This window comes from Pteropus vampyrus, unplaced genomic scaffold, assembly GCF_000151845.1.
Source record: "Pteropus vampyrus isolate Shadow unplaced genomic scaffold, Pvam_2.0 Scaffold33, whole genome shotgun sequence".
NCBI lineage: Eukaryota > Metazoa > Chordata > Mammalia > Chiroptera > Pteropodidae > Pteropus > Pteropus vampyrus.
The window spans coordinates 4,296,702-4,299,113 of record NW_011888814.1 but is presented as its reverse complement, the minus strand read 5'-3'; the positions used below and the strand labels follow the sequence as shown (position 1 = coordinate 4,299,113).

General features: G+C 38.3%; 1 protein-coding gene across 1 annotated transcript in view; it reads left to right on the top strand.

The window, feature by feature from the left end:
* SLC13A1 (solute carrier family 13 member 1) overlaps positions 1-2,412 on the top strand; it is a 70,744-nt gene that overhangs the window by 986 nt on the left and 67,346 nt on the right. The window contains exon 2 of the mRNA XM_023528946.1: positions 1,124-1,417. Coding sequence (XP_023384714.1) covers positions 1,124-1,417 — 294 coding nt within the window. The remainder of the gene's footprint in view (positions 1-1,123; positions 1,418-2,412) is intronic.

Sequence of the window (2,412 nt, the reverse complement as noted above, 5' to 3'; positions counted from 1 at the left end):
CATTTTAAATTAAGCTAGTATTCACAAATTCTCTCCAGAGCAAGTTAGGAAGGTTCAGTCAAGGCTCAGCTTTGTTTCGCCATTTTACTTTTTATCAAGATTATAGAGGCAGACTTTGTATAAAACTGTCAGCATCAAAACACCTTTATTCTTTCTCCTTTAAAATGATAACACAGTAAAGATATGACATAATTCTGGTTTATTAAGGATTTTTTAGAAGCCCAGCGAAAGTGCAGGAACTGAGGGAGTAAATATCAAAGCCTGGAGGAATCGTCCCAAGGTAGGTGAATCAGAGAGCAGCAGTGCTAGAAATTTTATTACCCTGGGAAAATCGTAAATAAAATACCTCATTAAACTGAAACAGTTTTTGTAAATTCTTCAAATTCAGCCAAGAATTTTGCAGAGATTAAGCATAATGAGAACAAAATAAAGCCATATATAATAGATGATCATCTTTATTGATCACTTAGTGTGTTTTAAGTGATTTTACTGGGTGATTTCATATCAAAATTATTTACGTAAGCCAAATATAATGATGAATTTCAACCACTGCTTAACAATGCCCTAAAGCAGAAACCCACAATCTTATTTCTAGCAAAGCAGCAGATTCTATTAAGAGTCTCAATTCTGTTGAGTCTCCTTGTGTCTCCCCAGGAGCAGCTGTCTTTCTAAAAAGCAAAGCAGAAGGTTCTTCACCTCCAGGTTCATGTCGCTTAAGAGCTTATCCATGCTATGTAACCTGACACTGTCCTTCCATCTATGAAAGTACTTGCTTGTACTTTGTTGATTGTACAAGGTTGATTTCCCCCTTTTAGTAGAAGGAAAGGAAGGCAGGCATTTGTGGGTCCCAACTAACCAGGCACCAAGGAATACAATTTAAAGGCAGATGTGTCCTGCCCGAGAAAAGGCAGTAACTTGGCCATTTCCGCACTCCAGCAGAACTAGGAGTGCGTTTCATAGGCCAAATAAAGGTGAGCCCTAACTTCCACATGCACTGATATGAAGCGCAGAAGGTTGACTATATGCTGTCATCTGTTTTAAAGGAAATGTGAAGGAAACTTAATGAATGAGGCTTTAATTTTATGTCTTTGGTTTTTCATGTGTATTAAATTTTGGCTCTTAGAACCCCCAAGAAATTGGGCAGCTTACTGCCCAATTCAAAGGTGCAGAGGCCTTCGGAGTTTCTTCTTACTTTCTCTGTGACATGACACCAATTAGCAAACGTAATTGCAATTTGATTGATGCCTTCCCAGCCTCATCATTTCATCTTGCGTTTTGTCTTTTCCAGGAAGCAGAATGTGCCTACACACTCTTCGTCGTTGCCGTATTTTGGCTTACGGAAGCTTTGCCTCTGTCAGTTACAGCTTTGCTGCCTGGTTTGATGTTCCCATTGTTTGGAATCATGCCTTCTAAGAAGGTAAGTTCTCTTGCAAACGTCCATCATAGTCTTTTATTTTACGCTGATATTTTCCTTGAGAAAATCTATATTTAAAAGGAACAATAATCCTGTTAAAGCTTCCACATAAGTCCTCTAGTTGTTTCTCTGCTCTAGAATTCCGCATGTGTGTCCACCTTCGGGTGAACAAAAACAAAATGCAAGCTGCAGCTTCTTGTGTCATGCGTGTAAATAGGAAACATGCATGTCTAGTCTTCCCAGGCAACATCTAAGCCTGGTGCATCTCTCCCAACAAAAGGGCCAACTCTTTCACATTCTGCATAAGCTTTTTGTATTCAGCAGAGCTCAGTCTGACACAGTGTTGGAAAGCAATTGTTGTTTTTAATGAAGAAAAAGCTTCCCTGTTTTCTTTTCCAGAAACCTGCTATTTCGAAAGATAAAGCCAAATTAGCTTTCACGTGTATTTCTATTTTGTTCTTGCTAAGAGGAGTTTATTCATGCTGAGAGGTGCTTCTTACCTTTATGCAATCTAAAAGTACCCATCTGAGGAAAATGAATTCAGTTTCCCATTAAAAGCATGAAATGTATTGAAACCAGAATAACTATCTCCGTGCAGTCGCCAGCCACCTAGCACACAATTGTGTAAACCACAGCTGAAACATTCTCAGGAAAGATGTTAAGTTCAAGATGCCAGTCGGTGTAATTTGTCACCTTTGAACTTCTATCTTCTTCCAGGGTCCAATATTGCTATCATGAAGCTCATCTGTCTTATAATGTAGGTGGAGATTTTTCTTTTTAACTAACCTGTGATACAGTTTTTTGTTTTGTTTGTTGTTTGTTTGTTTGTTTTATCCTGTGGGAGAAGCTATTATTCCCTTTCTTATTTTCATGTTCTTCCCCCATTTTAGAATCCAAGTTCATCATTTTGCATTCCTGATCCTTTCTGCTCCTCTTACTGTATTTCCTCCTCCCTCATAATCTTGACTCTTTTTTAAGCACCATTGATTTAGAAGAGA